At 35.8% G+C, this 16,596-nt stretch overlaps 1 protein-coding gene across 14 annotated transcripts in view; it reads left to right on the top strand.

The window, feature by feature from the left end:
* SNCA (synuclein alpha) overlaps nt 1-16,596 on the top strand; it is a 149,731-nt gene that overhangs the window by 5,217 nt on the left and 127,918 nt on the right. For 11 of the 14 annotated variants that reach the window (XM_055587642.1, XM_055587638.1, XM_055587637.1 and 8 more), the window contains exons 3-4: nt 4,908-4,949; nt 11,613-11,755. In XM_055587642.1, the coding sequence (XP_055443617.1) occupies nt 4,908-4,949; nt 11,613-11,755 (185 nt within the window). Of the gene's footprint in view, nt 1-4,907; nt 4,950-11,612; nt 11,756-12,557; nt 14,402-14,442; nt 15,026-15,133; nt 15,158-16,596 lie in introns of those variants that run through there. The other 3 variants (XM_055587648.1, XM_055587643.1, XM_055587640.1) reach the window with 3 other exon arrangements.

Genomic DNA, 16,596 nt, shown 5'->3' with positions numbered 1-16,596 from the left:
TAGTGCCAAATAATATTCTGTTGTCTGAGGTTTATCATTCACCTCCTACATCTTGGTACTTGGAGGACATCTTACTTGCTTCAGAGAGTTGGCAGTTATGAATAAAGCTGCTATAAACATCTGTGTGCAGGTTTTTGTGTGTATATAAGATTTCAGCTCCTTTGGGTAAATATCAAAGAGCACAACAATTGCTGGGTCATATGATAAAACATGTTTAGTTTTCAAAGAAACCATCAAACTATCTTCCACAGGGACTGTACCATTTTGCATTCCCACCAGCAATTAACGACAGTTTTTGTTACTCTTTTGTTACTTCCTACTCTTTTGTTACTCTAGTTTTGTTACTTCCTTGACAAAATTTGATGCTGTCTGTGTTCTGGACTTCGGCCATACTAATACATATGTAGTGGCATTGTACTGTTATTTTAATTTTGTATTTTAAAACTGGTGACATAGGATGTGGAGCATCTTCTCAAATGCTTATCTGCCATCTCCACATCTTCTTTGATGAAGTCTCTATTAAGATCTTTGGCCTATTTTTTAATCAGGTTATTTGTTTTCTTAGTGTTGATTTTTAAGAGTTCTCTGTCTTCTTTTCAGATATTTCATAAATATTTTCCTATCTGTAGATTGTTTTCTTATTCTTTTGAAATTGTCTTTCATAGAAGTTTTTAATTTAAATGAATTCTCACTTATTAATGATTTAATGGGGTGTGTCTTTGGTGTTATAGCTCAACAGTCATTGCCATACTTGAGATTATGTAGATGTTCTTCAATGTGATCTCCTAGAAGTTTTATAGTTTCACATTTTACACTTAAGGCTATGATTCATTTTGGATTATTTGCTTGTGAAGGGTATACAATTGAAATTATTTTTTTTCATGTGGATGTCCAGTTGTTCTAGCACCATTTGATTAAAGACTATCTTTGTTCTATTTTATTGCCTTTTTTCCTTTGTCAAAAATCAGTTGATTACATTTATGTTTGTGTATGTCTGGGCTCTCTTTTCTAGCCCCTTGATCTATTTGTTTATTCTTTCACCAATATCACATTCTGTTGATTATGACAGCTCTATAAGAAGTCTTGAAGTTTGGTAGTGTCAGTCCTCTAACTTTGTTCTTCTTCAATACCATTTTGGCTACTTTTGATCTTTGCCTCTCCATATAAACTTTAGAATCAGTTTGTTAACATCCACAAAATAACTGGGGTTTTGCTTGAGATTGTTGTTGCTCAGTCGCTAAGTCGTGTCCAACTCTGTGACCCTATAGACCGTGGCACAGTAGGCTCCTCTGTCCTCCACTATCTCCCGAAATTTGCTCAAATTCATGTCCATTGAGTTGGTGGTTCTTTCTCTCTCTCTCTCTCTATATGTGTGTGTGTGTGTGTGTGTGTGTATACATACATACATACATACATGTATATATATATATAACATGGAATTGTAAAATCAAGTTGGGAAGAGCTAACGTGGCAATGGCACCCCACTCCAGTACTCTTACCTGGAAAATCCCATGGACAGAGGAGCCTGGTAGGCTGCAGTCTATGGGGTTGCGAAGAGTCGGACACGACTGAACGACTTCACTTTCTCTTTTCACTTTCATGTATTGGAGAAGGAAATGGCAACCCACTCCAGTGTTCTTGCCTGGAGAATCCCAGGGACAGGGGAGCCTAGTGAGCTGCCGTCTATGGGGTCGCACAGAGTCGGACACGACTGAAGCGACTTAGCAGCAGCAGCAACATGTTGTTAATATTCTGTCTTCTATCCATGAATGTGGAATCTCTCTCCATTTATGTAGTTCTTTGATTTTGTTATCAAAGCTTCATAATTTTTTCCCATATAGATCTTGTATATTGCATTAAATTTATGCCCAGGTATTTTATTTATTTTTTATGCTAATGTAAATGATACCGTGTTTTTAATTTCAAATTCTGCTCCATTCATTACTGGTATATAGGAAGGTGATTGACTTTTTAACTTTGCATCCTGCAATCTTTCTATAATAACTTATTAGCACCAGGATATTTTTTATTCACTCTTGACAGTTTTGTTTCATCTTTCCCAGTCAGATATCTTTTATTTCCTCGTCTTATTGCAATAGCTAGGGCTTCCTGTAAGATATTGAAGGAATGGTGAAAGGGGATATTATTGCCTTGTTCCTGATAATAAAGTTCCTAGTGTCTCACAATGAAATAGGATGTTAGCTGTAGACTTTTTGGTAGATATTTTCTATCAGGTTGAGAAACTTCTCTATTTGTAGTTTACTGGGAGGGTCTTTTATCACAAGTGAGAATCCCAGGGACGGGGGAGCCTGGTGAGCTGCCGTCTATGGGGTCGCACAGAGTCGGACACGACTGAAGCGACTTAGCAGCAGCAGCAGCAGCAGGTGTTGGGTTTTGCAAATGCTCTTTCTGCATCTATTAATATGATCTTGACATTTGTCTTTTTGGTCCTGCTGATGTGAAGAATTACTTAATTGACTTTCAAACATTGAACCAGCCTTACATACCTATGATAAATGCCACCTGATTGTGATGTATAATTCTATTCATGCATTGTTGTGTTTGATTCATTAACATTTCATTGAGAATTTTTGTTAGTGTACTTTTATATGTAGGAGCCATGGTTATTATTGTCAAATAAACGCTGCTTGGTGGCTCCAATGGTAAAGAACCTGTGCCAAGCAAGAGGCCTGAGTTTGATCCCTGGGTGGGAAAGATCCCCTGGAGAAGGGAATGGCAACCCACTCCAGTATTCTTGCCTGGAGAATCCCATGGACAGAGTAGCTTGGTAGGCTACCGTCCACGGGGTTGCAGAGAGCCTGACAGGACTGAGCGATTAACGCATGCACACAAACTCTGCAACAGAATAATTTGTCCATGTATTTTCTTCCTTCATTATAAGAACTATTATCAATAACTAGCTTGAAAGATTAGAAGTAACTAGGGAAAATTTTCCGGTTTCACTTATGGCTGAACAAGTTTAGCACATGGTTTTCTTAAGCCTCATGAGAGAGTAATCTCATTCCTTTATAATATACTTTCAACAGCTAGCTTTTAATGCTAATTGATGAACCACCATAAGAATCAGTATTATTTTTATGTTTTTTTCTCCTTTTGTGATATCTTTGTATACAAATTTTCAATCAACCTACTTCAATTTAATGGGCCAAAAATTTCTCAATCAAATGGTTTAGAAATTATAAGTTGAGAGTGAAATTCAAAAGCAAAAAAAGAATGTAGTTCTCTGCTAAGTATTGTAACAGTAAAGGCAAGAAAATGACCTTCAAAACTCTTCCAGTGAAATTCTGCTCAATAAGTAGCAGTGGTCAGGACTGTAGATTGATATCAAACTCCCAAGTCACAATTTGCTTCACCTCCAACATACTGAGATAGTCAACATGACATGCACAACAGCATAATTGAGTCCTTGTCAGTGCCCAGGCATTATTTCTGATCTCCACTCTGCAGCTTTGTGAAGTCATAACAGACAAGAAGGGAATGGATGTGGGCTACATCAGCTTAGGGACGCAATCAGATCTAGGGTCCCTTCAGCTGTTATCTGTTATGAGATCTACGTATCTATAAGGTCTGTCTGTCTATCATATTACTGGTAACATACCACTTGGCACATATTTTGTAGCTTTATCTTTTCATTACAGATTACTTATCGATTAAAAGTTAATCATCAGTAACATATACTGCTAAACAATTATGACAGCCAAAAAAAGGTGATTGGTTTGATACAAAGCAACCTAATTAAGTCTTTCTTGTATATTTGGTTCAGGATACATTGCATGATTTAGCCAAAGATTAAATTATGAGGTATAACTGAGGCAGAGAGAATAGACTACAGGCCAATTGTTAAAATATATTTTTACTAGTTGTTTTTAAAAATAAGGGGTTGAAGGAGTGGCAGGTAGTGTATGATAAATATTCATTTCCCAGTTTTTTGGTCCTAATTTCCTTACATTCTTCTTCGTCTGATAGAATTACTTTATTTAGCTTATAGGGTAGTTTTCAAACGAATTTTCTTTTTGTTGTTATTTTCACCAAGATCATTAAAAAGCTGTATGAATTACACTAAAAATCCAATATTAGAGAGCTGATGAATAAAATTATTCACAAACTTAACTTTAGAAATACTTATATTCATAAATTCTTTGTGTAAAAGTTTGATAATGGTCAAGATTTGGGGAAAATTCCTATCTTGCCCCTTCTTGAAGCTAGCATTAGTCATACTTCAGTGATCAAATACTGTATTCCTTCTGAAGGCTTGCCTGGTTTCATAGAAACAATATGGGCTTAGGGTCACAGAGCCCTTAATTTGAACATGCTTGTAGCTGGTGACTTCAGACAAATCATTTAACTTTAATTTGTAATTGCTTCATGTGGGATAAAATGGGCATGATTTGAAATGGGGGGTTATCACAAACATTAAATGAGATGAAAAATGCCTTTTTCATAATAGATGTTCAACAACTATAAATTCCTTCTCTCCTTCCGCCATCCATTTGTGCTCCATGGGTTAAGGATCTCTGTATTGCATTTTAGTAGAGCTTCTGCAGTTCTGAATCCAAAATCACCTTCCCAGCCAGACCCTGTGTTTTCTCACCTATTCTTTTTAACTTTCTGTAAGTTGATATGTAAAGTGGGACACAAGGGGTTGAAAAGCTATTACTGTGTGCTAAAATCTTAATTGGAGCGTATCCTGTTAGCTTTGCTTTGTTGTATTTGTTGTAATGGTTACTGAATTTCTTTGTTTAGAATTTTTTGCTCCCTGAGGATATCTTTACATATGGGTTTTTGAAGAGTGAGATATTGTTTTTCCATTAGATGTATTTAAAAGTAGCTCATTAGCAGTAAAGGTGACTTTTAAACTTATGGTTTGAATTTGTTTGTTTTTGTAGGATCCAAAACCAAGGAAGGGGTAGTTCATGGTGTGACAACAGGTAAGCTTTGTGGAACTTATATTCAAGGATGATATTGAAAATATCTAGTAAGCAGGATAGCCCCAGCACTGATCGTTCAGAATGTAAATATAAACCACTCTGCCCATAGAGGAGCATTCTAGAAAACATCAGCTTTGTTTAATCTTGATTCTTTATTAAATATTAAATATTTTAAGTATGTTAAGTATTTGTTATAAGTAAGTAAAACACAGTGTTTGTAATTGTCAAGAATGATGACTGAATTGACTAGTTTCATTGTCGTTGTGTAACATTTGAGTATTCTGGTCAACTTAATGTTCTGGCAAATGATAGTGGAATATCATATAAGGACTGCCATTTTTAAAGAGTTGAATGAAAATTTTCTATAGAGTACAATGAAATATTCTGACACTAAAATATACAAATTATAATACTTCCTTGATGCAGAAGACATTTTAGGAAATACCCTTGGGATGATCAGTGAATTATTTATTGTATTTATCTTTGTTTGGCCTAATTTCACCCAAATTTTGAAATTAGGTCTGTAACAAGATTACAATAAGTGAATAGCAAAAATGATGAAAATTATGGTGGTGATGATGAAGAGGAGGAGGATAATGATAGAAATAGAAAAATCACAATTTAGCAACTTTAATATATGGACTTGCTGTGATTGAGTTTTATGTTTTATGTACTCCAAGCTTTCTGACAGGCATGATAAAATAAGATATACGATCAGATATAAAATATAACTCATATGATGAGAAAACAGTAAATATGGCAGGGCCTCAGCAAAATAACATGCTTCTATTGCTAAGTTATAAAATAGATTTTGAGAAAATCAAATGGGAATATTAATACAATGTTTTGGTTAAGGCCACAAACACTGAAGCCAGAAGTCTTTAGTCCAAATTTCTGCTTACTCCTTACTAGCTGTGTGACTGTTCTGCAAGATTCATTACCTCTCTGTGATTCAGTTTCCTCATCTATAAAAGAATTCAGTGAATGAGAATATATATAAATACCTAGAATACTAAAGGCATATGGTATGGATAACCTAGGTTTTACTATCATTTTGTAGTGAATCTACCTTGAGCTACATTTTGGTAGCTAGTGGAGAAAGGTATTTATATGGCTTTTATACATACCTTTATACATACTATATAGTCCATGGAATTCTCCAGGCCAGAATACTGGAGTGGGTGGCTTTTCCCTTCTCTGGGGGTCTTCCCAACCTAGGGATCAAAGCCAGGTATCCCGCACTGCAGGCCGATTCTTTACCAGCTGAGCCACAAGGGAAATCCAAGAATACTGGAGTGGGTAGCCTATCCCTTCTCCAGCAGATCTTCCTGCCCCAGGAATCGAACCAGAGTCTTCTGCATTGCAGGCAGATTCTTTACCAACTGAGCTCTCAGGGCTTTACTGAGCTCTCAGGGAAGCCCTTTTATACATACTTTTGACTAAAAAAGTTAAGAGTATAAAATCAAAACAGGGAGTTCTGTGGTGGCCTTGTGGTGAGGATTATGGGTTTTCACTGCCGTGTCCTGGGTTCAACCCCTGTTCAGGGAACTAAGATCCTGCAAGCCACATAGTGCAGCTGAAAGTAAATAAATAAAAAACAAGCCTTTGAAACTAATTCTTATAGAAGCTAAGTTAAAGTGTGCAACATACATTTGCTCTGTTGGAATTCAGTATATATAAACTGCCCTGTAGGGACCTTCTATAAATGGCATGTTATAAAGTATGACTTTTGTAAAAACTAGTTATCAGACAGTTGTAGACTGTGCTATATGAAGATAATCTACTTGGATTAACAGCTTTTCATTGTAATAACTGAAGGAGAATCCATATGGATGAAAACATGGATAAGCATATTGCAAAGTTTAGAGCCTGTCGTAAAAATTAGAGAATAAACTAATACTACCATCCAATGGAGGCTATGCAGATGGGCTGCAAGGATAACTATTGACAAAGTCAGAATTTTTGAGTTTTTTTTAGAATGATAGAATGTAAACATGAGTTTTTGAGGTGTTTGTGTGCATGCATGAGTACACACTTGGCCTGGTACAAGTGACTGAAGTTTTGTACTATAAGACAATATTTTGCAAATTGTTTCTGAAAAACAGTAGCCTGCCAGCTAATGTTTCCATGGTTTTAAAGTGTTTGGAAACTTTGCATATCCTGTCTTCCTTTTAGCATATTAAAGAAACTGAGCTGTTCTATAGTAAATAAATTTACATAATTTAGTTTAACCCAGGATTTCCAAAACTCATTTGACTTTCTTTCAATAGTTGAAAAAAGTGAAAGTCATTCAGTAGTGTCCCACTCTTGTGACCCCCATGGACTACACAGCCCATGGAATTCTCCAGGGCTGAATACTGGAGTGGGTAGCTGTTTCCTTCTCCAAGGGCTCTTCCCAACCCAGGGATCAAACCCAGGTCTCCCACATTGCAGGCAGATTCTTTACCAGCTGAGCCACAAGGGAAGCCTTTTCAATAGTTACTAGAGTTCAATTCAGTGAGTGTTCCCCAGAACACTATGGAAAATCCTTCTAAGCAGGGAGACCATGATGATTTTGGTATGGGCAGTATTTACACCATTGCACCAGTGACATAAAATGCATTTACATCGTTGCACCAAAGACTTCCCTGGTGGCTCAGATGGTAAAGAATCTGCCTGCAATATGGGAGACCTGGGTTCAATCCCTGGGTTGGAAAGATCCCCTGGAAGAGGGCATGGTAACCCACTCCAGTATTCTTGCCTGGAGAATCCCCATGGACAGAAAAGCCTGTCCCTGCAGGTTGCAAAGAGGCAGACATGACTGAAGTGACTTAGCACAGCACCAGTCAATCACCCTGGCAGTAGTAAAATATCAAAAATGTAGTTATAAGTAATCTGGCCATGAAAATTGCAGTAGGATAAACCAGTTGCAATAACGGCCATCCCTCTCTCATATCAGATAAATTAATTTGTTGAGTAAAGTTATTTCATGTAAAATTCTAAATTCATATTATAAGGGTAAATAAATGTTTAAGGTAATAACCTCAGTAGTTAATTAGAGAATTGGTTGCTTTTTATATATGACCTAAAATGTTTATCATGGTACATAATAAATACTAAATAATTGTTATAAATTTTGTTATTACTTTTAAAGCAGGGAATTGAGAAACTGTTATAAAGTGTATAACATTATCAGCTAATGTTAAAAGAAAAATTTCCACAAGATTCATTTCATTAGCTATTTTGTAGAAACACAGACTTCAGTAAACTTAGGCCGGGCGTTTTCTACCTACAACATCCAGGGAAAATTAATCCTCCCAGTTAGATAATCTGAAGATAAAATCCAGAAAACTCTACGTTAATCCCTGGCTTTTTGATCTCAGGACATTATTATTTCAGTTGTCAGTACATCACATTATAGGAAAATATGAGAGTGCACTTAATCTGGGCTTATTGAATGACATGCCTTTGAAGGTATTAAAAAAAATGATTTGATATAAGCTGACTCATTCTCATTTTTTCCCTCATTAAAGTATGATATTAAGAAATTCCTATTGTTGGAGATCTTCTGCAGGCTTTGATTCTTACACATATAAATTTGTTATACAATAATGAACACAGTTAATTTTCAACATGTTACATTTTAAATTTCCCTGTTAAACTGCTTTAAAATATAAATTTCTTGTCCTCATATCTGTAATTTGTATACTAATTCAAAACTAGATCTTAATTTTGTAATTTTTTTTAATGTTATAGGTTAGATTTACTGTTTATTCTAAAAGTTGGTGCCACATTTCCTTTGTGGAATTTTATTGTTAATTAGAGTCAACAGTTGTTGAAATTAATGTATAAATTACACATACACACAAATTTCTTTTAATGTACTCAAAATTATTTAATGAGTATTACAATGAAATAATATAAAGACAATATGATCTTTGATTTTGATCAACTCAAAATATACTAGTGGAGGTGGATAGACATACTGGGAAATCAATAATTATGGTGCAAATAAAAAGTTCAGTAGTAAATATATACCTAAAATTTTATGAGCACACAGGAGGAGGAAGAAGGACAGTTGTTGGGAAAAGAGGTTATTAACATGGAATTTAACTTTTGAGGTGGGTTTTAACAAAGGGGTTTAAGGTCAGTAAATTATCTGCTAGGTCAATCAGTTCCTACAGAAATCTTAAAATGTGTCTATCAGGGACTTCCCTTGTGGTACAGTGGTCAAAACTAAATGCTTCCAATGCAGGGACCTGGGTTTGATCCCTAGTCGGGAAAGATCCCACATGCTGCATGGCACAGCCAAAAAATAAAAATAAATTGAGAAAATAAAAGGTTCACCACTGCTATATGTAAATTCTGCCATTTTGTAATGTAAATAATTTACTTATTCTTACGTGGTAAAATCTAATAAATTATAATAAACTACAAAGTGCATTTTACTGTGCAGTTTATGTGCATTAAAAAAGTATGTATATAAATCTAGAATTATAAAAATAAACTTTCATGGCTTGCAGAAGAAAAATTATGAATCTCTAAAAAGATCAAAATTTATTTTTGTCTTTGAGATTTTATAACAAGAAATGTTCATTTTCAAGTAAAATTTTCTACTTGTGTTCTTAGAAAAAAAGAGAACTTGAAGCCCATAATTCACTATTTTTAAAGCATCAACATTCTGGAAATGTTTAAAAACATGAGATTTCCAGTACAGTTTTTCACTGGCATTTAAATTGAACTTTGCATTGAGTATAGCCATGACTAGTTGGTAGGCATCCACCACATCGCCAGAAGTAGCAAAAGGCAAATAGCAAGCAATACCTGCTGTGAACTCGTGCTGCTTTTAGACTCTTGGGGCCACTTTCATTTCCCTCTATTGTCTACACTGAGGAGTGAGACTTGTTTTCCTTTTTTCCTTACTTTTTCTTTTTTCCTTAACGTACCTCCTCAACTTCCATGACCCTACATACCCAATTGTATTCAAAACCCAATTGTTCTGACCACACTATTACTGTTTAGTCGTGTCAGACTCTGCAGTGCTCTGAATAGTGGCCCACCAGGCTCCACTGTCCATGGGATTCTCCAAGCAAGAATACTGGAATGGGTTGTCATTTCCTTCTCCAGGGGAATCTTCCTGACCCAGGGACTGGCCCCTCCCAACTGGTGAAATGAAATCTGTACAATAATCAGGTGACTAGCACATAACACTTAACAGCTCACATAGTACAACTCATTGAATTCCTCAGAAAAGAAGACAAATGTTACATATAGATAAGAATGCAAGACCCAGGCTTTATGAGTGTAAGTGTTATAAGGTTTTAGTTCAGTGTAGTCGCTCAGTTGTGTCTGATTATTTGCGACCCCATGGACTGCAGTATGCCAGGCTTTCCTGTCCATCACCAACTCCCAGAGCTTGCTTAAACTCATGTCAGTTGAGTTGGTGATGCCATCCAACCATTCTCATCCTCTGTCATCCCCTTCTCCTGCCTTTGATCTTTTCCCAGCATCAGGGTCTTTTCCAATGAGTCAGTTCTTTGTATCAGATGGCCAAATTATTGGAACTTCAGCATCAGTCCTTCCAATGAATATTCATGACTGATTTCCTTCAGGATTGACTGGTTTGATCTCCTTGCTGTCCAAGGGACTCTCAAGAGTCTTCTCCAATACCATAGTTCAAAAACATGAATTCTTTATAGTCCAGCTCTCACATCCATACATGACTACTGGAAAAAGGTTTGGGTGGAGAGTTGTCTTGTTTCCCTTGACCTTGAAATTGTTAAAAGTGTAGAACCTCATCTTTTACTCCTTTTTCATAAAACTCTTAATTAATTGAAACAAACTTTTTTTTATTGAAGCTTTGTTTATTTGATATTTGTATGGAGTTAATATAGAAAGATTAATTCAACAGTTCTGTATAGTCTTAGATAATTTTTTATATGAGATCGAATCTCTTTCTAAATCTAATCCCAAACTATTTATACCATCATCTTAAAATTTAACTTATTTTTAAAAGCCTACTGAATCTCCATATTTTATTTTTAATGAAAAGAAATTAAGTGTGCTCAACAAACCATTTCATTTCATACTTTAAGTCCAGCTCTTTTGTTTCCATTAAAATGATTTGAAAATAAATCTTAACACTAAAACTCATTCTGTTTCAACTATCTGTTGTTTCATAAAAGGATCAGCATAGTCATCCCTCACTCTATTGTTTTATTTCTGATGGTACCATGTGAAAGCATGTATGTGTTCTGTGATTCAGAAGGTGTGATGAAAAAAACATGCTGAGTGAGATCAAAGACTTGGCATTGAAACTGCAATAAAGAAATATTTCATGCTGAGTTTGATACAACTACACCTGCAAGCCTTGCTTTCTGTAAACTTTCTTTCATAAAATGTAAATCAGAGCAAAATTGCTTATAGTCCTAAATTTGTGATCATTAGGCTTGAAACACCTTTAAATATCTGCATGATTGCATAGACTATCTTGGCAAAGAATCTGTGTTTGGCTAAGCCACGCTCACTTAGCAATCTCAGTAACTTTTTCTTCTCCTGACTCACCAGTTATCTACGTGTGTGAATATAGGTCTTTGGAAGTTGATAGTTAGTGGAAGTGAAATTATTTCTAGTGGCTGTTGGTCCACCATCCCTTAATCTGTCATTGTTCTTGATTCATCCCAGTGGCTGAGAAGACCAAAGAGCAAGTGACAAACGTTGGCGAGGCAGTGGTGACAGGGGTGACGGCAGTAGCACAGAAGACAGTAGAAGGAGCAGGGAGCATTGCAGCTGCCACTGGCTTTGGCAGAAAGGATCATTTGGGCAAGGTAGGATGTGTACATCTTGTTACATTTCTAAGCTTGTGGATCACCATGCATTTTCAGCAAGGCACAGAGGCAAGAATAAGGTGTTCACTTGTGGGAGAGCTGACTGAGCTTCCCTCATAAAAAAAAAAGTATTACCTTTATATGTCTTCTTTTTGGAGATATTCACCCAGATAAATGCTGTGAAAATTGCACAATAATTGTGATTGTTTTATTTTCTGGAAAAAAAAAGTTAATGAAATGAACAGTGTAACAAATGTCTAAAAGAGCCGTGACATTTCAGAAAGAATGGGTGCTTTTATGTTGGCTATGAATCTTGGAATTTTTCTTTGTTGGAGTATAGCAAATGCTTTGTGCCCAATCTCTAAATGTTCAAAATGAAAATCTTTTACTTACTTTCTTTATAGTGACATCATCTCTTATTAAATGGCATATTTGCTTATTATATAACAATTCATTGCCAAATATATGTTTGTGGAAACTGAAGGGCTTAAACTACTATCATTATTTTGGGGTGATTTTAAAATTCTCAGAATTTTCACTTTTCCTTTCTTGACAAATATGAGATTCTAGGAAAATTGTTCAAGAGTTAGGACTTTGACTTTAAACAAATAAGGAACAGAAAATGAGGTATCAACTGGAAGATGAACATTTTACAAAATTCATGACCATAAGCAGATTCTTTTTTTTTTAATTGAAGTGTAGTTGATTTATAATGTTGTGCCAATCTCTGCCGTACAACAAAGTGACTCAGTTATGGTCATGTATACTTTTTTATATTTTTTTCCATTATGGTTTATTCCAGGTGATTGGATATAGTTCCCTGTGCCACAGTAGGACCTTATTGTTATCCATTCTAAATGTAATGGCTTGCATCTACCAAATTCCAACTCCCAGTCCATCTTTCTCTCTCCTCTCCATCTTGGCCACCACAAGTCTGATCCTATGTCTGTGAGTCTATTTCTGTTTTGTAGATAGGTTCATTCGCATCATACTTTAGATTTCACATGTAAATGGTATCATGTTTATTTTGCTGTTTCTGACTTCGCTTAGTATGATAATCTCTGGTTGTGTCCATGTTGCTTCAAATGCCATTATTTTGTTCTTTCTTATGGCTGAGTAGTACTCCATTGTATATATGTCACATCTTCTTTATCTGTTCATCTGTCAATGGACATTTAGGTTGTTTTCAAGTTTTGGCTATTGTGAAAAGTGCTGTTACGAACATAGGGGTAATGGATTCTTTTGAATTGTAGTTTTCTCTGGGTATATGCCCAGGACTGGGATTGCTGGATCATATGGTGATTCCATTTTTAGTTATCTGGGGAACCATCATCCTGTTTTCCATAGTGGCTTCCCCAGCTTATATTGCCACCAATAGCGTAGGAGAGTTCCCTTTTCTCCACACCCTCTCCAGCATTTATTGTTTATAGACATTTTAACAATGACCATTCTGACAGATGTGAGGTGGTACCTCATTGTAGTTTTGATTTGCATTTCTCTAATAATTAGCTATGCTAAACATCTTTTCATGTGCCTCCTAGCCATCTGTATGTCTTCTTTGGAGAAATGTCTATTATGGTATTCTCATTTTTTTGATTGAATTGTTTGCTTTCTTGTTGTTGTTGTTGAGTTGTATGAGCTGTTTGTATATTTTAGATATTAAGCCCTTGCCGGTCACATCATTAGCAGCAGAATGATTTTTGGTGTTTCCCTGCCACAAAGGCTTCATGGCTGTTATTTGAATCCATAAAGTGTACCCTTGCCTTGACTCTTCCCACTGTCTAGAAAGCTCTTCTCCAGTGTATAAGTAACCCTGACTCACTCCCTTATCTCTTCAGGTCTTTGCTAAATAACACCTTCTCAGTGAAGCCTACCCTGACCTATTTAAAATTGGAACCATTCTCCTTACCTCTGGTTCCTAATTTTTCTACTCTTTTTAAATATTTGGCCAAAGCATTTATCACCTTTAAAAATAATAACTGGCTTAATTATTTTTATGAATATTGTTTATTTTATTTTTTCCCTTCTGAAATGTAAGCACTATGCAGATAGAAGATATTAGTTTGTTCACTGATATTTCACAGGTGTCTAGAAGAGTACACATAGAAAACTAAGCAATATTTATTACAGTAAGACATAGAACAAGGAAATAAGTGATGTGCAGAGTGACTTTTATTTCTGTCTTTAATAAATATGTGTGTACTACAGCAACCATGGATGTTCAACCATCCAAAAGTTATCATCAAAATGTTTTGGAATAGATATCCTGAAACCTGTAAGAAAGTATTTATTTGCTGACAAACTTCCCTGAATTGCTTCCACTCCTCGTAATCGTATGTAGCAGGCCTACATGAATTGGTCATTAAAACAGTGATAAAAAGGAAGGACTGAAAATATGTGACATATTGAGATTTTATTATATGTAGTTATTACCTTGGTCTGCGACAGTTGTTTCTGCTCATGGAAAATCTGGACTGGCCTTCCAGTGAAGTTCTTCATCTAATACTTAAATATGTGATTGATGATAGTATTCCTTTGTGCATAATATGCTCTTCAAATAATCTTATTGCTCACGCTAATAATTATACTATTTCTGATTTCCATCTAAAATTATAATTCTATGTGTAGCTTTGTTCCATTTTCAAAACTAGGTAGGACAGAGGCAACGAACATGTTTTGTTTCCCAGATCCTTGCCAACAAAATAGAAACTGTGGACCCTCTTCCCAGAAAAATGTACATACACATCCCAAAGGGCTTAATGGGATCATGGAAACCCATTAACAGATAGAGCTCGTGATTTAGACCAATTTCCTGACTGTACAGATGAGGAAGTTTACAGAGGGGAAGTACTCAGTCCAAGGTCACATAGCCAATTGTAATAGACTGGATTCCAGCAGTGCTTTTCCATCTGCTATTGTCACATCCCCAACCCCTTCCTCAAAATTTACCTTCCTTTTGAGTTTTCATAAATAGAATTATGGACAAGTAGACTTAACTGGAAATATTATTTGCTTCAGAATATTAAGAAACCAGGAAAGCTTGTACTGTCCTCCTCTCACCCCCATTTAATGTGTACAATGTAAATTGCAAATAAGGCATGAAAATTTTTAATTTCTTACAAAATTAGGCTTCGTACACTTCTAAAAATATTGCTCTTTATTTTAATGTTTTAAAGTAGAAGTCTAAATGATGTGACAAAGTTAACCATTTGGAGATATTTCTTTTATGGGTACTTGTTGTGTCTCACAAATGTCCAAAAATGAAAATGAAGTCATAAACCTAAAAGTTACAGCATAGTTGTAGCAAAAAAAAAAAAAAAGAAAAATTTTACTGGGATTTTAAATGGCTGATTTTCATCCCTGTGCTGTCACCAACAGGCTGAATGACACTTTGAAGATCTCCTAAGACTCTTACATAATGAGGGATCTATAATAGAAAATTTTAAAATCCCAATTTAGCAGTAGAATTCTGTTTCTGTAATAACTAATGAAAGATGCTAATGAACTATCATTTTGGCCACATCTATGGGATGCTAAAAATTCTAGAGTTTAAACAAAATCATCGAATTTGTTCATTATGAAATGTGAAGTAATTTCACCCTTCAGACTCCGATCAGAGTGATTCTGGTGAATGGAAATAAAGCAATTTGTTGTAGCTTTAACCACTTGTTAATGACCTCATTTTGACCCACATTATTCATTGAAGAAATAATACTTGTTCACTGTGTGCCATAAATTTTGCTAGACATTGAGGTTAAAATTATGAGAAAACCATACACTGTTTTTTCTTCATTGTGCTTATAGTCTAGTGACAAAGATCAGTAATAATCACCTAATTACCCATAATAAGTGTATAGTTATAAACTGTGATAAATGCAATGGTGTGCCTAATGCCAAGAATATCTAACTGAATGCTTGACCCAGTTACTGCGGGTTAGCGGTAAGGCCCGATGCGCCCTTGGGGAAGTGATGTCTGAACTGAGATCCAAAAAATGACTAGCAGTTATCAGAAGTGAGAGTTAAAGGAAAAGCATTCCAGGCTAAAGCATCAGCATGAGAAAGTCTAATGTGGTAGGAGGGGACCATGGCAAATCAAAGGACAGCTGGAGCCAGGGAAGATACGGATGTAGCCCACATCTCAGCTAGCCATGGTAAAAATATTGGTCTTTATTCTAAAAATACAGGGACCTATTCAAGTATTGGAAGCACTTAATCTGGATTTCAGGTTATAGGTTTGCATGTTGAAAAGATATCTCTGCCTGTAGAGTGGGAAACAGATTAAAGAAGGGAGATAGTGAAAATCAGAACCAGTTAGTGGACTACCATGGAAAGAGGAGATTTAAAGAGGAGATGATTGTGAATACCAAGGTGTTGGTGAGGGAAAAAGAAAGAAATGGTTTAATTCAAAGACTACACAGGAAGTAATATCAAAGCAATTCAGAGATATATTTCACAAGGCCTGCTGGAAGAGAAATGTGACCAGCAGAGCTCCTGGGTGTTGCTTGTGGAAGTGGGTTAACAGCTGCGCCATTGTCTTGGTGGTTGATGCCTCCCTTGAATGTCATGATTACTGCAAAGTGACTGGCTGCACTAGTGCTCAGTCCTCATGCACTTTGAGGGTACTTGGCCCATCATTCCCTGACTGATGAAGGGACAAGTCTTCCTCCCTCCCTCCCTCCTTCCTCCCTTTCTCCTTTCTTTCTTATTTCCATTTTGTTTGTTTTTCTAAACCAACAGTTCTAGTAACTCATTTTTATTTTTCTCTCTTTATTTTCTAAATGTATGCCTTTGAGAATATTTATTCTGGTGTACTCGTCTCCTTTTGACGTTAACAGATGTAT

Source organism: Bubalus kerabau, chromosome 7, assembly GCF_029407905.1.
Source record: "Bubalus kerabau isolate K-KA32 ecotype Philippines breed swamp buffalo chromosome 7, PCC_UOA_SB_1v2, whole genome shotgun sequence".
Classification (NCBI taxonomy): domain Eukaryota; kingdom Metazoa; phylum Chordata; class Mammalia; order Artiodactyla; family Bovidae; genus Bubalus; species Bubalus kerabau.
Note: the sequence above shows the minus strand (reverse complement) of the source record. Positions and strands in the feature narration are given on the sequence as shown.